The sequence below is a fragment of the Syngnathus leptorhynchus genome, chromosome 5, assembly GCF_054491065.1.
Source record: "Syngnathus leptorhynchus isolate UIUO chromosome 5, UIUO_Slep, whole genome shotgun sequence".
NCBI lineage: Eukaryota > Metazoa > Chordata > Actinopteri > Syngnathiformes > Syngnathidae > Syngnathus > Syngnathus leptorhynchus.
Window position 1 is genome coordinate 10,349,962 of NC_141199.1, and position 15,926 is coordinate 10,365,887.

Below are 15,926 nucleotides of genomic sequence, written 5' to 3' on the forward strand. Positions count from 1 at the left end.
AAACCACGTCCCAAAAAATGTATGGCCCACTTTTCAGAATGGCTGGTTTACAGAATAGGATCGTTTTATGCACTGGAAATCAGCCATGTTTGTGCTGTAGAAGGGAGCTGCAGCAATTTGAAAGGTCCTGTTTGCTGATGCACTGAAAATGAGAATGACTTCTTTGTGGTGGCCGTGTTCTCCTCCAAACTCTCATACTACGACCCAGTGAAGAAATTGTACTGTTCTCCTCGCTGCTTGCAGTCAAACGACGAGCACAGAATGGACAAAAGGAATTCACAGACCTGTAGACAGATTGTATTCTTATTTATGAGGCTCTAAATCCTGGGACAAACAATATATTTATTTCCTATATTTATTTATTTTAAGAATATATTTTTACAGGTATGACAAAATAAAAAAAGATAATCTTTTTTCTGCTGTTTCAATGTGTGTGTCATTTCTGCATATTCTAAATGTATAGTTCTGCAATGAAAAGGATGAATCGGAAAGTTTTGTAAAATGAAATGTTTTTTCCTGCAAAATATTTAAAATTTAGTACATTATCTTTTATCCCCAAAACCACAATTAAATTAAACATTAAAGTGAACATAGTAAACATAAAAACAAACCTATAAACTGTAACCGTGTTTATTATTGGAAACAAAGGGATTGTTATTTCGTTTGCAGTCAAGTTCCTCTTTGAGAATGATGTCAGATGGCTACGATAAAATAAAAAAAATAAAAAGAAGGTTGGCAGGTGTCAAGACGTTTTAGTTCAGTGAAGCCAAGCAGACGATGATAGACGTATTGAGGAGAAACAGAACATGAAGTCATCAGTGTGAAGAGACACTTTGCACTTCCACTGACATTCACCGCAATTAACAAGTGACTGGCAGGCCGGATGCTGCGCAGCACTCTTTGATCCGCTCCCTCATCGTTCCTTTATTTCTCTCTTCACCTGCATACTGACAGGTGAGTCATTCCCTTTTCTTGAAACAACCCAGAATGAATAGCAGAGTGAGCACAGACATTCTTAAGGGTGATTGTGTCAGTAACGTCCCAAAGTTGTACAAAAATATCTTCAACGTTGAATAAAAACGTTTCTTCTCTGACCCACAAAAAGTGTTTCAACTTATTTTAAACTCTACCGCCTCCTAATGAGGAATTTTATGATCTGAACCATCAACCACGATCCATCCATCAAACCATTTGTCCTCAATAGTATTGCTGGAGCTCAGCAGCAGACAAATTGTGAGCCACATCTCGACAAACAAGTTATTTCACCTCACATCTACACCTCTGGACAATTTAGTGTTCAGTGAACCTAAAATGCATGTTTTTGGAATGTGGGAGGAAGTTGGAGTACCCATGCAGAGATAACCCACACAAGTGATAACTTGCAAACTCCACACAGGAAGGCCCAAGAAGAGGCAGACGTGGAACCACAAGGCGCTATGCTACCCCACTTTATTTCATAATTCTGATCATTCTGATACATTAGAAGTAAATATCTACTCATCTGAGCCTTCTTGGTTAATCGTGTCTTGATAATATGTGAGTAAGGTTCTTGCTTTGTTAGAGGATTGTAATCTTCAAAGGGTTAATGAAGATGTTGACAAGAATATGCACCAACTGATTTAGCAGACCTACGATTTTGTATATCACAATGTATAATGTGTTCAGAGATTGAGAATGTTTTAAATATTACTCAAAAAGGATGAGGATGTGAAAAACTGGATGTGGAAAATGTATCATCTTAAAATTCGTGACAGGCTGGCTCTAATTTGGTCTTTGACCACAACTATCTCTGCCTTCCTTTTGAATCAGATTTCATTTAAAAGGAATGAAGAACAACCTTTGATGTGAAAGCAACCTTTAGAAGCCGGGACAACATTGTGTCTAGTTAAGAAAAAACTCAGATTGGATATAATCCCCTCATAGGGGTTCACAGTGTGTGGTGAGAGCACCTCAGAAAGAAGCCTGAGTACCAGCATGTGTGTGTGTTTGTGTGTGTGTTGCTGTTTAAACCAGGACAGAAAGAGTGAGGAAGGAATAGCTTGAAGGTTTCTAAGCAAAAGGTGGCTTTGTGAGAGGCAGAATTACCAACGTGGGTTCCAAGTGTTGCAGCCTGTCATAGTGCAATCTTCCTTTGAAATGTGTGTGCACGTGTGTGTGTGTTATTCAGAGTGTATGTGATCTATGAATCTGTGTGAAGGTGAGCCAGGGGTTCTCCTGACCAGAGGCATGTCTGACTGATGTGTGAGGGCTTGTGTGAGTGTGTGCGCACATGCATGTGTGTGAGCGTGTCGTGCCCCGCCTCTTATCCGATCTTTTTTTTCTGTGGGGTTTTCCATCATATGTGTCCTCGATCACAGATTTTCACTTAGTTTGGATCAGATTGGAACAAACGGGCTCAATGTGGTCCAGTTTTGGCCTTATTTTTCTTACCTGTCATATTCCTGTAGGCTCAGGACATTAAAAGTAGTTAGCAGATTATATGTTAACCAAATTTAAACACAAACTTGCCTAGTTTGTTTACAGAATGGAAAAACTAGAAGCTAAGTTGCTACTACCACACTGTGCCTGAGATGGCTGAGGGCTTTTTGTTTTTTGTCAAAAGGCAGGCAGGTGTGGAGATGATCCCTGCTGGTAGGTAGATCCAGAAAGCAGAGCCCACACAGGTCATCTTTCCTGCGGTCGACAACACACGTGCGCACACATGCAACATCACACGCGTTGTCATTCATCGCCTCTCTGTGCGTGAGATTAATGGTGCGAGTGACTCAGCTGTGGTGAATTCAGACAAAACAAATCTCAACAGATATACAGCTTTTGACTAACAAATGATTTGACCTCTCATGACTCCTGAGAGACCCAAAAGTGGCACTCACACCTTTAGACACATCTCATATGTATTTGAAAGCTATCAAAGAATTCCAAAATCCCCCAAATATAAACATTATGGATCAGTTTTATGCAACTTTTAAAACGGAATATCCCTTAAATTGGACATTTCTGGATTTTCTGAAAAAAGGTTGTCCCCTAAGTTATTATGATGAATTGAATTTGCTTTGAATGTACGTTTATGTGCATGAAAAACGAATGAATGTTTGCAATAAATATCTCAAATAACATTACCACCAGTCACTATTTGATGAACTTCTTCATTAAGCCGTCAGCTATTAAAAGTTAGTCCATTTTATAGGTAAATGGAATTAGGAGGGGTCAATAATGTTGAGTATGTGTTAGATAAATATTGTAAATGTCTAAGTCAGTGAAGAGAGGTCAAAACATTTTTTGCATGCTTTTAAACACTCAACGGATCCTTATTTTATTAATGGCACTCGCTTTATTGTCACTTGGCACACATTCTTTCTCTCGCTCTCTCTTTCTCCCTGGGTGGAAGTAATTAAAGCAAGTGAAGCTAAATTGAAGTGTATTGAACTCTTCTCTCGCACGCTCCCACTCTGTCAATAGATCACCCGCCAAGCTATATCGACCTCAAGCAAAGACTGCAAAACACTTCTCTCTGCCGTGTGTGCATGAGTGTGTATGTTGTAAAGATTTGTGCAGGACAATTTTTACTACAGTAATTTCCTCACCACTCTGCCTCGTGTCTTTATCTTGTGGGAGGTGTAATGATTTTTCAACCGAATAAAAGCATTGCACGTCCTCGTATCACTAGATTAACGGATCAATGGAACAGCATTCCGTGGTCATCTATGTGCCTGCACAATCCATATGGTGGAGCTGGAGCAGTCATTATAAACACCCAGTGGAAGCTCAGGTGACTGCACTGCGCCAGCCCATTTACTGATGCGCAACAAGAACAAACATGAGAGCTGCGCTGCAGTGGAATTAGCAGGGGAGAAAGAAACAATAGGGTTTTATTGAATATTCATCAGGAATTCCCCTGAAGGTCTTGACATGACAAATGTCTCTCCAACATGCCAAATGGCAAAGGAGAAGAACGCGTCTGCTGTTGTCGAAATGCCGTTTTCCTTGATTTGATGTGAATTCAATCGGAGTTGAATTGATTATTTCCCTTTGGGGATCAATACTAACAGGGTTTGCTGACTAAGGTTCCCTGCTGTGATTTGACTGAGATCCTTTGGACCATTTTCTACTAAATGTTATGTTAATTCAGATAGCACAAGGGATTCTTAGGGGCCACCCTAAAAGGAATATATAATTAAATATAATAATATAATTTATAAGAATTTTATGAACATTATTATGTCAGTGTGACAGCTGAAGCCTCATACCTGAAAGACTTTTTTTCACGTTCATGCTTTTTACTCCGAATTGAATGGGCCAGAAAATAAGAAAAGAATGGCGATATTTGCATGAGTAATATTGGGTACTTGAATCCATTACAGAAATAATACGTTTATTATTTGTATTTTGTAGTTTTAATATGTTGTCCGTTCGAAAATGAGGATCGGAATTTAATTAATTAATTAAATTTAATTTAATGCAGGCAAAATGAAATCAGCAGTTGCAATAGTGTTCTGTCATTGTCATGACATGACATGATGTTGTGTATAATTCTACTCTACACAACTTTCAGCAAAAAAAGGAGCACTTGGGGATACCTATTTGAAATGGCATCAACAGTAGTCAGAATGAAACGTTGGGTAAGAAATGCAAATTGCATGTAAATACCCTTGACTCGTGATCATATCATAAAAATAAATGTATTGGTTTTCATAAGCAAGTCCACTAAAACACTCCTGGATTTTTCTACAGATTTGTGAAATAGTTTTGATTCTACGACTTAGTTTTTCTTTTCAAGTTCAGTGAGGTACAGCAGAAAGTATCTGGCATACTCTCTATTGAAACCATAACTTATCACATCATGCAAAAGATATGTAAAAGAGAACATTAGAAGAGCCAGGTCCTCATATTGTACAGAGTGTAGGAATGAATACAAGACCATTTGGGAACTATTTTTTGCAAATTCCCATATCAACATGACAAGCAAGCATCTCCTGTTTGCGACAAATCCACCTGTTTTTTTTTTTTTTTTAAACTCTTATTTTGATCCTTCATCTCAGAGGCTGAATCCAGGCTGAGGTGGGCCAGCTGTGGAGCACGGAGCCAGCACATGTTTGGACAGGAACATCCACACAACCTGTGATTTATCGCCGTGTGTACACATTCTCGCACACACGTATACTCGCACGCACAAAGTGCAAAGACGCAGTGACAGGTGTGTTTTGCATACGGCTTGGAAGCACAGAGACAAGATCAGTTGCTCTATGCGCTACGTGTGTAGTAGTGTTCCCACACTGATGCTTGAACTCAGGTGGGCTGCCACATTACGAACGTCTTTGAAGGTGTGTTTATGCATAGCACACGCGAACACACATACACACACACTGACCAGCTGTTTTTCTCTTGCGCAACACTTTGATGTCTATACTTTGCCATTCTATCCTCAGCACTTGCAATCTCCTCATCTATCTTCCTTCCACCAGTCAATGTTATAACTCCCGAAGAATTGGTAAGAAACTCAATTTAATGTTATTGTCCTTCCGCAACCGTCACAGCTGCAACAAAGTGCTGTAAATAACATGATGAAAATGAAACAATCATAAATAACCAAACAAGAAATGTATTCTTCAATCACAGCACACATCATCACATTAGTGGCTGAGAGAGGAGCTTCTACATTGACGTCTACGAGGGAACTGGGATCTAGGGCAAAAACATTTTTGTGTTGATTTCTAAACATTGTTAAGCAAGGATGCTACTTTTTCATCTTGGAGGATGACAAAACAGGACAATTTATTCAGCTCATGGACTCACCATTTTTGCATTCCCCCCCCCCCCCCCCAAACCATCTTTCCCTCATCTCTAAGCTGTCAAGACCTTCTAGTATTACCGTCTGTTTTTTTCCAGGCCTGGGCAGCAGGTGGATGCCCATTTGGTCTCTCATCACAGATACACCTGATACACGCTAGCACCCCCCCCCCCCCCAAACAATCACTCCACCCTCCAAGTCACCCTTAAAGACCACGAGTCCCCCTCTTGCCTGCAAACCACCTGCCTGCTTTACTTATGGACCCGCAACCGGAATGAAGGATGTTATTGTTGTCATCAGCGCCCCCCCCCACCACCATGTGTATGTTATGTGTATTTTTTTTCTGTCTCTGGAAGCCATCACTGTCTGGTGGTCCCTGTGTCAGCACTATTTCTATTGGAACGCCACATTCACCTTTGATGCCCGCCCGCCACCTTTATTGATCTCTCCGTTGCTTTGATTCCCATCCGTGTCAGTGTGAACCTGTATTTCGACGGACCAAGGGCATTTCCTTTTAATTTACATCATCCGAAAGCTGTTGGCGATTCCTTATAGACGTACTTTGCATGCTTCGATCGTCTGCATGGACTGCAATGAGTCAATTTCTGCTTCTGCAATATCAATGGCGTCTCTCCTTGATTTAAAGGGAATGAGTGGAGCCTCTTTCATTGGCCATGAGGTCAGTTGACTGTGTTCACTCCCACAACGGCGCAAATGCTCCATTCTAACTGTGAAAACCTCAAAAAGACAGAAAACTCCACCCATGTGCACAGTTAGATTGCACATGGTGCTAGACTTGCACTGGGCATGAAAATAGGGCCTTCTATATTTTCTCCCAGTGGAATTGATTCTTTTCCCCAAGTTCGCTGGTCAGCACCCGTAAACGGTGTCAAATCCAACCAACCTTGTTGTTTGCAAAAAAATAAACACCAGAACTAAAGCCCGCTACACTGTTGCCTCTCACTTTTTACTGCACGTCACCAATGTGCCAAAATAGCCAAGTTGCTTTGAAAGACCACGTGCGGAATAACAAGCCTTCCACTTACATGCTGATGATAGCTTGACTTGGCAGTTTGAAGGACAATGAAAGGAAACCTGTTCATGCCCTTTTACTACATTCACAAACAGCAGTAAGTAACGCCTTTGCAATATACATCTGGGACGTTAAGATGGCAGTATAATTCTCCTTCCTGTTTAGTTTTCAGGGACGTTTGTAAGTATGTGAAAATTGGATCACTACCAAGATCATACATTCCCTTTGAAACTGACCAAAATTTGCATAAAAAAAAATCACTCCAAAAATTGTTACGTCAGACGTTATCTTGTGAGACCTGTTTTTTCAGATGTATAGGAACACGTTCACAGACAAGAGTAGAAGATTGTGCATATTCTGATTTTCATTATGATGAAATAAGATGGCCACTCACCACAAACGCAGGCAAATATTTGGATGCAAAGTGACCAGCATTGACAGCAGATTACTGGCATCATCAATCATCATCATATACTTGTCAATGGAAATCTGTGTTCTTGTGTTAGAATCTGGCATACCATCTATATCACCGATGTGTGTTTTTTTGTGAATGTGACCAAGTGAACGCACACACACACTCACACCAACACACACACACAGGGTCAGTTTGATGGATTGGCCCTGTAGTGCGTTCTGTCCCGATTATTGACAGGAAGGTATTGAAGAAGCAGCATGGAATATTAATAGTGTAGATTGCATCTATAGTGAATGAAAGTGAAACGAGGGCAAAGGCAAATGTTTAAAAAGGCTGGACCTGAAAACCAAGCGTGGAAAACAAATGTTGAACTTTTACAGACAACACACTCTTTTTTTACAATTCATCTCAGAAAAACAAACAACAGTGAAATTGATCAAGAAAATTCAAAAAACACAAAGGTTTGCACAGTTGAGTCATTTTCCAATGTGTTTCCATACACATCTCAATTTCTTTAGGTGCTTGAGTATGTTTTAAATCAAAATCTAACTTTTGTGGACTTTTTATTTACAGCGTACAAAAAACGCCTTACACTCCTGTGCCTACTGACAAAGTCTACAATTACAAAGTATACTTTGCCACTATTTGTCCTTCATCCATCCATCCATCCATCCATCCATCCATCCATCCATCCATCCATCCATCCATCCATCCATCCATCCATCCATCCATTTTCTGAACCACTGGGTATATAAACTTTGACGTGAGTTAAAACATTCCTTCACTCGCAACACAACGCATGGCTATTATTTGCAGGATGTGTGCATGGAATATATTAATGATGTAATCCAGCTCGACTCTCCAGGGATGACGTTGATTCGTAAAATTGGCAGCAAGTTGCTTGTGTTATGTTGCCACCTCTCGTCCGGATGTGGCATCTCACGAGACAACCCCTAATCATAGTTACATGATTTCTGTAAATGAAAGTCTGACACGTATGCAATGTATAAAATCAACTTTTGCACATATAGGTAACGGAACAAGCTCCAGGGAGTAAATTTTATGCGACTCTTACAATCACTTACGACGCAGCCAATGGGGCACCACGTAAATTAGTTAATTGGGTACACCAGCCGCAGTTTTCCGATTTAAAAATGTGCCCACTGCTGACGAGTGATTTATTATTGATCGTTTGAAAGACGTCAAACGAGCTCATCCCGCGTCTATGTCGTCCACGATGACTCCAAGGAATACACCTGCCGAGCGCATCAATAAATTCAAGAACAAGGGCAAGGATCCGGCCGTAAGTTTGAGTCGATCGTGGGTGTAAGATAAGAATCAAGCGAGTCGAACGATAACAAAAACGAACCTGTCCCGTTATTTGTTTGTATGCAGAAACTCCGAGAAAAGAGGATGACTGAGCACGTGGAGTTGCGCAAAGCTCAAAAGAATGAGAGCTTTATGAAGAGAAGAAGCATCACGCTGTCTTCTCTTCCCAGCGAGGATACGCTTTCTCCAACATATGTCTCCGACGAGAAGGTCAGCTGGTGAGCACATGACGGTTCGGATGGCCGGCGTTGGCCTCATGCTGCTGATCGTAACACTTTCTTGCAGGTTTGCACTTACAGCGTTGAGGAAATCCTGAAAGATGTCAACTCTGACTGCAGGGAAGCTCAAATTCGGGGCTGCCAGGCTGCCAGGTGAGCAACTCATGGGAAAGTAATGCATCAAGCACAGTTGCTGCTAAAAACTGCTATGAGCACCGTTTTTTAGGCAATATGCATTTCAAAAGCATTTTTTATTATGCTCCTGATCAGAAAGCTACTTTCCCAAGAGTCGAACCCTCCCCTGAAGGAGGTCATAGATGCTGGTCTCTTGTCCCGCTTTGTACTCTTCCTGAGTATGGAGGATGAGCCCAGTCTGCAGTTTGAAGCCGCTTGGGCGCTGACCAACGTGGCCTCTGGAACGTCTTGGCACACAAAGCAGGTGAAAGCACTGCACAGCAGCACCAGTAGGAAATAATTTGCATAAATGTAACATTTTGGGTGAATTGAAATTCGCACATTATTTTTTTTTCTTCTTCTTGAAAGAGCTGGGGCTGAAAATATCTTTTGGTACACAGGTAGTAGAAAATGGTGCTGTACCCAGCTTCATTTCTCTATTGGCCTCCCCACATTTGCACATCAGCGAGCAAGCTGTATGGGCCCTTGGTAACATTGCAGGTGATGTGCTGAATTTACTGTCACATAAATCTACATGTAGTCTAATGAGAAGTGTAGTTTGTGAGTTTAATACTCTAGATAGTGTGTGTGTGTAAAATGATTATGCTTTCCATGTACCAAGAAGAATGTTTTCAGTGCTGCTGTTTATCCTTTCTCCATAACTTGCAGGGGATGGCCCAACTTACAGAGATGTCCTCATTGAATGCAATGTGATCCCTGCCTTATTGGCACGGGTCTCCCCAGAAACTCCTGTAAGTCACTGCTGTTGTTGTTTTTGTTAGCGTGTACATAGTTCTTTACCATTTCTGGTAATCAATTGTTCCAGTAGTAAACTGGGAAAGAGCTTGACCTCAAAATATTCTTAGCCTCTAAATTGTAGCAATTTGCAAATGAAATTCTCATCCCTTTCAGGTTGGGTATCTACGTAACCTTACATGGACTTTGTCAAACTTGTGCAGAAATAAAAACCCATTTCCACCCTTGTCTGCGGTCCAACAGGTAAGTCCATGTTGCATTTGTGTAAAGCTTTCTGAAATGTACTAGGAAATAGTCTCAATTATGTGGCAAGCTCACTGATCTTGGGCCTTTCTTTCAATTTAGAAATTGTTTTTTTTTGGTTTGGTTTTTTTATTTAAACACGGCTAATACACACTGACACATTATCAATTAACGTTAAACTATTTGTATGTGCGGATTTCAAAAACTGCAAATCAATGCTCAGCAATTACATGAAAGTAAACTAATGCATGGACTGTCTTAAAATAAGAAGTTGCCAATGTGAGGATAAAACTGGTAAACTCCTGCAGGTGCTCCCTACATTGATCCAGTTTCTCCATCTTGGTGACAAGGACATCTTGTCAGATGCATGCTGGGCATTCTCCTACCTGACGGACGGTAACAATGATCGTATTGCTATTGTGGTCAAAACGGGTATTGTCCCCCGGTTAGTGGAGCTCCTGAGCCACAAGGAGCTGACTGTCGTGGTAAATAAACTTGTCACAGTTTGGTCTAATTGTTAATCTAACAGTTTAGCTAATCTTTGTCCTTTTCAACCTGTTATACTCGAGACCCCTGCTCTTCGTGCCATCGGAAACATAGTGAGTGGCTCAGATCTGCAGACTCAGGCGGCCATTGATGCTGGTATTCTTGCCATACTTCCGTGCCTCATGAAGCACCCAAAGGCCAATATACAAAAAGAAGCGACATGGGCCTTGTCAAACATTGCAGCCGGTCCATGTCAGCAAATCCAACAGCTCCTCACATGTGGTCTACTCCCTCTTTTGGTAGAAAAACTTAAAAATGTAAGTGATTTAAAAAAAAAAAAAAATGTCAATCTGCATTTCAAACAATTTAAGGTCATAAATTGGAAGCTAAGTCCTGTTTTGTTTCCTAAAGGGAGATTTCAAGACTCAAAGGGAGGCTGTGTGGGCAGTGACAAACCTGACCAGTGGGGGCACTGTGGAGCAGGTAGTAGAGGTGGTGCATAGTGGGGCACTGGAGGCAATAATCAAGCTTCTGCAAGTTAAAGATGCCAAAATCGTTCTGGTCATCTTGGATACCATCAACAACATTTTTATGGTGAGACCTGAAATGTGACTTTGTACGATCACTTGGAGTCTGACGTGTTCTGTTAATGGCTGTTTAGGCTGCAGAGAAGATCGGTGAGATGGAGAAACTCAGCGTGCTCGTTGAAGAGCTGGGAGGACTGGATCGCATTGAAAGTCTCCAGAACCATGAAAACGAGCTGGTGTACAAGGCAGCGCACAACATCATTGAGAAGTACTTTGTGGATGTAAGTCCATGAATAGTGTGTGCATGTATTGCTTGTTGCCTTGAACTCTACAATTGTGTATTAATGACGAATGTTTAGCTTGGTAATGGACAGATAGAACAGACTGCCTTAGTTTGTCAAGAAATTTACAGCTGCACTTGCTTTTCTCTCTAACAGGCTGAGATGGAGGACCTGATTGATGTCCCAAGGACAGGAGATTTTGTGTTCTAGAAACTCCCTGTCACTCCCAAGACGTTTTAGACTACTGTGACTTATAAATAAATATAACAAATATTTTCATACCAAACACTTGTATGCCATTTGGGTAATTGTCAGAAACAACTTGTTTTGCAAATTCTGCTTGTTGTAGGTGTTACTAGTATATTTAGTGGAAACACAAATGAAATCTTAATTATCTGCCATGTGAAAATGTGTAACAGATGGTGTCAACAAGTACTGCTAGTGTTGGCTTCCAATGTTGTGCCGACTTGTTAATGTGGAAGTCTATTTCTGATGTCATGTGCCCAGTGTATTCTAGTGACTTGGAGTTGACAGTAACTTATGCAATTTGCAATTTAAACTAATAGTTGAAGTGCACGAGACCCTGACATGTGCCAGTTTCATCTTGATCGCTTAGAATCTCTTGATCCATGTGGTATTTTGACAGATGTAATCTATAGACATGTTAAGTCACCCATGAATAGGTTTGAGTGCATTTGTTGGAAAAGGACAAATGCAAAAATTACTATTAAATTGCTGACCTTGAGTACCGACAGCTAATTGTTACATCGTTGACTTAACATGATCACAATTTTTGCAACAGATTAGTGAGTTAAACCGTCACAAGAGGATGCAAACTAAGTCTGCATATACTTATACAATTTCCAGAATTTCAAAAGCATTTTTGTATGTTTAACAATCATGCTACATGGAAGGAAAGGGGAGATTTTTAATATGAAACATTTATTCAATACATACAATTACAACTAGCTTAAGTACTTTAGTAAGAACATTTTTAAATTATTCCAATCTGTGGCTTTACTGCATTTAAAACATCTGCATGTGAAGTGGGATATCTTAGTCATGGAAATGGTGGACTTAGGACTCAAGTTGCTTAGATCATGGTTTCAAACAATTCAGAAAACTTTCAAATGACATGGAGAGGAGTTTGGTTCTTTAAGGAGAATTGGAAAATGTGCTTCTGACCTAAGGTATCAAATTTACATCTTTTCATAGTTGAGTTCATGACCGCAGGTTGTGCAAGTTTTCTTGTAGAGGTCCTCTTCCAGATCAACCACCACTTCTGGTCCATATTCATGTTGATGAGCGCTAGTGTCTTTAGTCCACATGCTGCTCCTCACTGCCCGGCGCAACTCTGTCAAAAAAATAAAATGTATTAACGAGTTGTTCAGCCTGCACGTTGAGGTGCTCCAATGCTCAAGCATTAAACTGACCTTTAACTTTCTTATTGAAGCGTTTTTGTTTCTGGACTTCTCTGTTTTCTTCCCTGGCCTCCTTGGCTTCCTCCAGCGCCTCCTCTGAACCCCACACCTCCATACATCGCTTCTCGACATGTATTTTAAGGTAGAGTTTCATGTCCCCCCAGCGTGGGTTGTGAGGGTTTTTCCTCAATATGAACTTGAGTGGAGGCTCCCGCTTGTCCAGGTCACAGTCCTTCAGAAGGTAGTTCTGCTTGGCCTCAGTTCTGGAGATTAACTTGTGTTTCTCGTTGCTGTCTCTGAAAAAGAGAAACGGTCAACTTTTTATTTAGATCAGTGGAGTGCATAGAAGATATTGCAAAGGAAAAACTGGACTTCTTCTTTCAGTGTTTTTTCTGTGACTCTACAACTTTCTCAGTTAGGTGTAAACTTGGTCTCATATCTAAACATGAACAGCATGATGATAATTGAAGTACCAAATCTAACTGAAGGAATTGCATGGCTCAACCAGTTGCAAATGCTTCAATTCCTTGCGAGATACAAAAAGGTTAGAGAAGACTTCTGCTAAAGTATTTTACAGCCCAAAGATGTTGCATGTCGAATTTACCTGCACTTGTCACACACAGACAGGTCAAAGCTGTTGCTGAGGTAGGAATCCATAAAGGGTTTTTGACAGTCATCGCAAAACAGGTAATCTGGCTCAATGACCGGAGCTGCGAAACAATACAAGTCATGAGAATAAAAAAAATGAACATCTAAACATGCAAAGGTGCCTACCTGGCTGGTGCACCACTTTATTGGTCTTCTCCGTCTCCTCCAAACCCTCCTCTTCCTCGATGAAAAAGCCCCCACCAGAGTCAATGGTTTTGCATACTTTGGCAGAAGTCGCGCTCTGCTCTGCGGCCATCGGGCGGCTCGCTATCCTGGCTTGTCGGAGCATCAACGCCCGCTGTCGATTCCTCTCGATTTTTGCCCGCATCGCAGCAGACAGTTCGGGTTTGGGACATTCTTCAACGACGAGACCGTCGGTAACAAGCACCCCTGACGACCCAGAAGAATCCATATCGCTCGTTGCAACCAAAATGAATCAACGAGAGATTAACAATATTTCTACTCGGATACAACCAAGATCCAAAAGTACACGTTCCAAGATTCCACTGAGTCGAATGATTAAGCACAGACTTAACGACGTGTCTACATGCCGGCCATATTGTCAGGGGCGAATATTCCATTCGATGTAACGTGCATACATTGAAATCAATTATGATACCAGTCAGTAATGCACGTTAAGGAAATACAGGCGTCATTCTTGTCCATTCAGGTTTGTTGTTAATGTGCAGGACACATTTGCCCTTACTATCTTAGCGTTACTGAAAGCACGCATTTCAAAAGTACCGCATCGCATATACCTATGTTTACATCTATGGGTTAGATAAGTCACGGTGTTACGTGTCAAGTTGCTCCCATGTTGTCTTCCTCCCCGTCTCGAGTTACGACTGTTATGGTAGCAAAGTTAACGTGGGAGCAACTTGACATGTAACACCGGCTTCCTTTCGTGTCTTCTTCGTTTCACTTTAGCGTAGGCGCTTTACTCATTACTGCCACTCTATGGTATATATGTGAACTGAATATGACTTGGTATACTATTGCATTATTGTATACTTTAAATACAGTAAACAATGATGATAAACAGCACATTTGGGAAAGCAAGCTATTCCCCGTCCACGGCCTTACTAAAGAGCAATGTTTGATTATCGGCATGATTCATTTGCAAGAAACGAAGAAGAAAAAAGTAATAAGATAAAGGATGAAAAAGATCATTTCTTGTGTGGTGTCTTGTGCTGCATAAAAAAAAACACCTGCTGCTGACATTTAAAAAAAATCTCCGTCTAATCTGAAAATACACGTTCAAGGTGGATTTTGTTTTTGTATAATTGATTGTGTTCAAAGACCTGCATTACTTATTTAGCACAAAATCCAATATTGCTGTTTTTAGTTCAGCATTAATTTATTTGGTAATGTTTTATACAGTGAGTTGAGGAATTACATTTTTATACATTGTTATACACGATTCAAGTAACAAACGAGAAGGATTCCATGCTTGCGTGACAGTAAGATGGAAATTGACACAAAAAAAAAAAACATGTTGGTCAATGATGGATGAACTCTTGCAGATATTTTTGCAATGGACATGTGCCCACTCACTGATAATCATCAAAGCAACAATTTAAAATATTACTGCATGAGTGCCCTAAAGCTGACTTCTGAGAATCGACATTGAATTGACTATGATTACATACAGGAGTTTATATACAGTGTTGTAATATAGACCTATATATTTTTACAATTATACACATAAATGCAAAATAGAACATATCCTGAAAATATTATCTGAGTTCACTTTATATCTTTGGAGAGAAGAGAATTCAGATGTGTATCTGTGGTGTTGTTGTTGTTTGGAATAGATAGCAAGATATGTTTGTCTAAATAGGTACTACTTCTAAATTGTTATCCAGAGAGAAAAGAGAAACACACAAATAAATGCAGATGAATATGAAAGAAAAGTTTTTGTATCTTGCAAAAATCTAAAGGGGGAAAAATAGATTGCAGCACCTCACCAACTGACACTTTGACTATACAGTACGTGTATCGTGTCGTTAAAATTGCACTGAAAATGTTGTCACACAAAATTGTACTTGAATTACAAGATCAAATGTGGCAGACGGTGTGTTATTCAGGAATAATGACTGCCTTTCGCAGACCTTTAATTATTGAGACAGTATTTAATGATGATGAATGAATGACTTACCACTTACTGTACGTAGGTCTCATAGATCTGAATTATTCAGCTAAGTGCTATAAGGTACATTTTAAAAAACGTTTTAGGCTGAATTCCAAGAGAAAATTCACAGACATGTTACAGCAGTTTTTTTTTAAGTCTTTCCCAGAAAATTTGAATATTGTTTCAACTGGCGGAGTGCTTTCTGTAGATTTCTGTCATCTAATCTTCTGCAACAATTCTCTCCATCGCTTCCTGTGGCCCATGTTTACTGTGGTCCACATTATGTCACCAAACGGCACAGTAACTTGATATAATTACAAGACTTGATATAGTTACAAGTAAATTACAAGTATATTTACAAGTTTGAAGACACTTGCTTTAGAGGACATACTTTGGTTGAATGCTCAAATTATTTTCATTCTTTTCGAGGGGTAGAATCATTTTGGTCCAGGCCTGTTTCATGAGTATTTTTTTTA

At 40.2% G+C, this 15,926-nt stretch overlaps 2 protein-coding genes across 4 annotated transcripts; one reads left to right on the plus strand and one right to left on the minus strand.

The window, feature by feature from the left end:
- Nucleotides 1-8,369: 8,369 nt before the first annotated feature.
- Nucleotides 8,370-11,536, plus strand: kpna7 (karyopherin alpha 7 (importin alpha 8)). Its single transcript, XM_085911843.1, has 12 exons — nt 8,370-8,539; nt 8,632-8,775; nt 8,851-8,936; nt 9,054-9,222; nt 9,359-9,458; nt 9,627-9,709; nt 9,870-9,956; nt 10,265-10,441; nt 10,526-10,759; nt 10,854-11,036; nt 11,104-11,250; nt 11,407-11,536. The coding sequence occupies exons 1-12, from the start codon at nt 8,462-8,464 to the stop codon at nt 11,458-11,460; spliced, it is 1,542 nt and encodes a 513-aa protein (XP_085767969.1). The 5' UTR covers nt 8,370-8,461; the 3' UTR covers nt 11,461-11,536.
- A 639-nt stretch (nt 11,537-12,175) lies between these two features.
- xpa (xeroderma pigmentosum, complementation group A) lies at nt 12,176-14,219 on the minus strand. 3 transcript variants are annotated; one of them, XM_085911847.1, is made up of 5 exons: nt 14,118-14,219; nt 13,446-13,709; nt 13,276-13,381; nt 12,684-12,967; nt 12,176-12,604 (listed from the first exon to the last, which is right to left on the minus strand). In XM_085911847.1, exons 2-5 carry the CDS (start codon nt 13,645-13,647, stop codon nt 12,450-12,452), a joined length of 747 nt encoding a protein of 248 aa, XP_085767973.1. In that variant the 5' UTR covers nt 13,648-13,709; nt 14,118-14,219; the 3' UTR covers nt 12,176-12,449. The 3 variants fall into 3 exon arrangements, with proteins under 3 accessions (XP_085767973.1, XP_085767971.1, XP_085767970.1); XM_085911845.1 differs by having other exon boundaries at nt 14,078-14,163; XM_085911844.1 differs by having other exon boundaries at nt 13,446-14,215.
- Nucleotides 14,220-15,926: the final 1,707 nt, after the last annotated feature.

What these genes read in the sequence shown, in the direction of transcription:
- kpna7 (XM_085911843.1), top strand. Translation starts at nt 8,462, where the DNA reads ATGTCGTCCACGATGACTCCAAGGAATACACCTGCCGAGCGCATCAAT. An exon ending in ACAAGGGCAAGGATCCGGCC is followed by an intron (nt 8,540 to 8,631) that starts GTAAGTTTGAGT and finishes GTTTGTATGCAG; the next exon opens with AAACTCCGAGAAAAGAGGAT. An exon ending in CGTCTTGGCACACAAAGCAG is followed by an intron (nt 9,223 to 9,358) that starts GTGAAAGCACTG and finishes TTTGGTACACAG; the next exon opens with GTAGTAGAAAATGGTGCTGT.
- xpa (XM_085911844.1), bottom strand. Translation starts at nt 13,731, where the DNA reads ATGGATTCTTCTGGGTCGTCAGGGGTGCTTGTTACCGACGGTCTCGTC. An exon ending in TAAAGTGGTGCACCAGCCAG is followed by an intron (nt 13,382 to 13,445) that starts GTAGGCACCTTT and finishes ATTGTTTCGCAG; the next exon opens with CTCCGGTCATTGAGCCAGAT. An exon ending in TCTGTGTGTGACAAGTGCAG is followed by an intron (nt 12,968 to 13,275) that starts GTAAATTCGACA and finishes TCTCTTTTTCAG; the next exon opens with AGACAGCAACGAGAAACACA.